Consider the following 2,969-nt stretch of genomic DNA (forward strand, 5'->3'; position numbering starts at 1 on the left):
TTACCAGAGTTCCAATTCCTATTCTCACACTTGCTCTACAATTTATTTTAACAGTTAAAAAGTAATCATGCTAAATTCTCTATATTTACTATACCTTTTTTTTTTTGCAATTTACAAAAGTTACATGTATATCTGTGGTTAATCACAATACCTACACACTAAGAATACACACAAATTTATAAACGAGTGAATTACAGACAAGCACTTTGTTATTTTAAAGTTCAATTCAAATTAAATGCAATCAAAGAAAAAATTAAAATGTATATCTATTACATGGATATTAATACATTTAAATTTAAAAAGTGTTGTGATCTTGGATAAATAAAACCAGAAATGTTTTTTCAATAATTTCTAAAATACTTGTCAGTGCCACGTGAGCTAGATTTTAATTAGGTATGCAAATTCATGGCGGTAAAAATTCAAATAAGCAAAATTACTATTATTATTAAGACTTAAATATTGGGAAGAATACAAAATACAGATAACATGTGTCATATATTTATAATATGGACAGCATTCCATGCTAGTTCTTTAAATGTCAAAAGGTAAACTTAATAACAATTAATATTTAGAGAATAACGTAAAACAACGGCAGTGCGTTAACTTAAGTTTCGGCATATTTGTGCATATTATTATACGATAACACATCCGTGTCAAGGCCACCGACAATCATATTGCATATAAAATATACTACCCGCTTTTAGTTTCAACTTACTTCTTTACACAAAATTAAACTAATTACGAAGTTTCATAAATGGATTATAATACTCATAATAATAACTTATACAAAATTTAGGTAACATACATTTTAGCCATATTTCTAAAACTTTCACGAGGAGTTAATACATATATTATGTTAAAATATGCATAACTATTACTAAAAAAAATTCACCTCACCTGTCTCGCGGTCAGGCGACGACGACGCCGTTTCCGCCATGTTGAGGGTTTGGTTCAGTTCCGGAAGTTGAACAAATTTCTTGAAAACTTCATAAACTAACTTCTTTGAATTAGTATCAAAGTTAAAAGAATTACAAAGTTGAAATTTATTTACAATAAAAAATAAAATCAGTAAAAAGTACAATCAGTTCTACTTCAAATATGCGAAATTTATAGTAGAACGTAAGTTTTAAACTTATTTTTGTGTTTTACTTTGGACGTGAAACTAGTACCACTATTATTAAAGCAACCAATCAAAGTTAATTGTAACTTTTATTCTGGATTGAAAACTTAATTTATTCGTTTGTTTAATATGCGTCTTAACAAATCAACGATTGTGTTTTCCAAATTTTTAACCAATAGATATTCTAGTTTTTTACGTGATACGGTCCTGTTAGATTGACAAGAATTCAATATGGCGAGTGTTGAGCGAAGTTGGTGTCGAGGTTTGGAGAAAAATGTTTTAAGTTTTCGGTGGAAAAGATTATTTAGTATGCTTCAAAGAGTTGGTGGACATTTGACAGTGGCAGAAGTCAAACTCCTTGTATTTCTTACCGGAAGCGCCATTGATGAGACAACAAAGTCAAGAATTCGAAATGGAAGAGACTTGATCTTGGCACTGATCAAATGTGGGGCTTGTGACGAAAGTAACTTACGGAGTATCACACACTTGTTAAAATGTATCAAACGCTATGATCTATTACATTTAATCAATGTTAAAAGCAAACGAAAAGGTAAGACAAACTACGCATCAATAAAAAACTTGTATTTAATTTATTTAAACAATACAAACAGAACTAAGACGTTTCTGACACTAAACCCATGTTATTAGGCTTAAGTAACTCGGTTTTGCAAATTTCAATAGTAGGCTTACTGGTAATACTGCTAATAGTAATAGCATTAGTTATATTTTTAACATACTTTCAGTATCATTGTTAGTATTATCTATTAATTACTGTAATTATTGTTAAAAGCAGTGTTAACGTTGTTAAGATTTATTAGTGTTAGTATGTAACTTGTAAGGATGAGCAGATTGGCTGTTTCAGTGTTTGGACTTTTTGGATCAGTTCATTGGAAGAAGGGAGCTTTTTGGAATGGATGGTTTACATTTAAGTAAGATAGGGCTGACTTGTTTGCTACTGCTATTAACTCAGCTGTGAGGGAAGTTTTAAACAAGGACTAGACAGTAGTGAGGGCCAGGAAAAACTAAATGCAAAAATAATAAAAGGCAGAGAATAGTTTAGCATAGTAAATAAGTATACAAGTAGTTATAACTATAAGGGTAGGCTTAATTGTTACGATTGTAATGCTAGAAAAAAAAATAGATGACTTTAGAGCACTAGTAGGAATGGAGAATTTTGATATAGTGGGAATAACTGAAACATAGTTAAACATATATGATTTTGATGACAGAAATTTCTTTGAAATACAGGATTACAGACTATTTAATAAGTAAAAAGTATTAAAGAAGGGGGATGGCTTTATGTGTAAAATGTGAATTACATCCTGTTGCAGTTGAGGATATCAAAGATAATAGCAAGGAAATTTAATTCATTTGGGTTTCTGTTAGTGGAGATAAAGCTTTTAGTGGCAATTTGTTACAGACCACCAAATGATACTGATGAAATTAGTGAGAAACTTAACAATGAGATTAAGATTACAACCGTTAATGATGTCATAATTATGGATGATTTTAATTTCAGGCATATAGATTACAAAATGTTAGTCAAATCATGAAAGAGAAAGGTTTTTGAAACTGTTCAAGATGGCCTTCATTACCAATTAGTCAAGGAACCTACCAGAAACAATGCTATTTTAGATTTGTTGTTAACTTCAAATGTAGAGATGATAAAGATGGTGGAAATTGGGGAACATCTGGGTGTGAGTGATCATTGCTCTATTAGGTTCAATGTTTTGCTGCATATGGAGATAAGGAATAATGATATTTTGGTTACAAATTTCAAAAAAGCAAATTTTGAAGGGATGTGACAAGAATTATCTGTTGTGAATTGGGCAGCTGAAAAGGTAGTTAC

The 2,969-nt window shown here is 30.3% G+C and overlaps 1 protein-coding gene across 1 annotated transcript in view; it reads left to right on the forward strand.

Moving 5' to 3' along the window:
* Positions 1 to 1,341: 1,341 nt before the first annotated feature.
* LOC106466800 (death effector domain-containing protein-like) overlaps positions 1,342 to 2,969 on the forward strand; it is a 21,086-nt gene continuing 19,458 nt past the window's right edge. Inside the window, exon 1 of the mRNA XM_013927101.2 lies at positions 1,342 to 1,670. Coding sequence (XP_013782555.1) covers positions 1,352 to 1,670 — 319 coding nt within the window. The 5' untranslated portion in view covers positions 1,342 to 1,351. The remainder of the gene's footprint in view (positions 1,671 to 2,969) is intronic.

The sequence above is a fragment of the Limulus polyphemus genome, unplaced genomic scaffold, assembly GCF_000517525.1.
Source record: "Limulus polyphemus unplaced genomic scaffold, Limulus_polyphemus-2.1.2 Scaffold2384, whole genome shotgun sequence".
Lineage (NCBI taxonomy): Eukaryota > Metazoa > Arthropoda > Merostomata > Xiphosura > Limulidae > Limulus > Limulus polyphemus.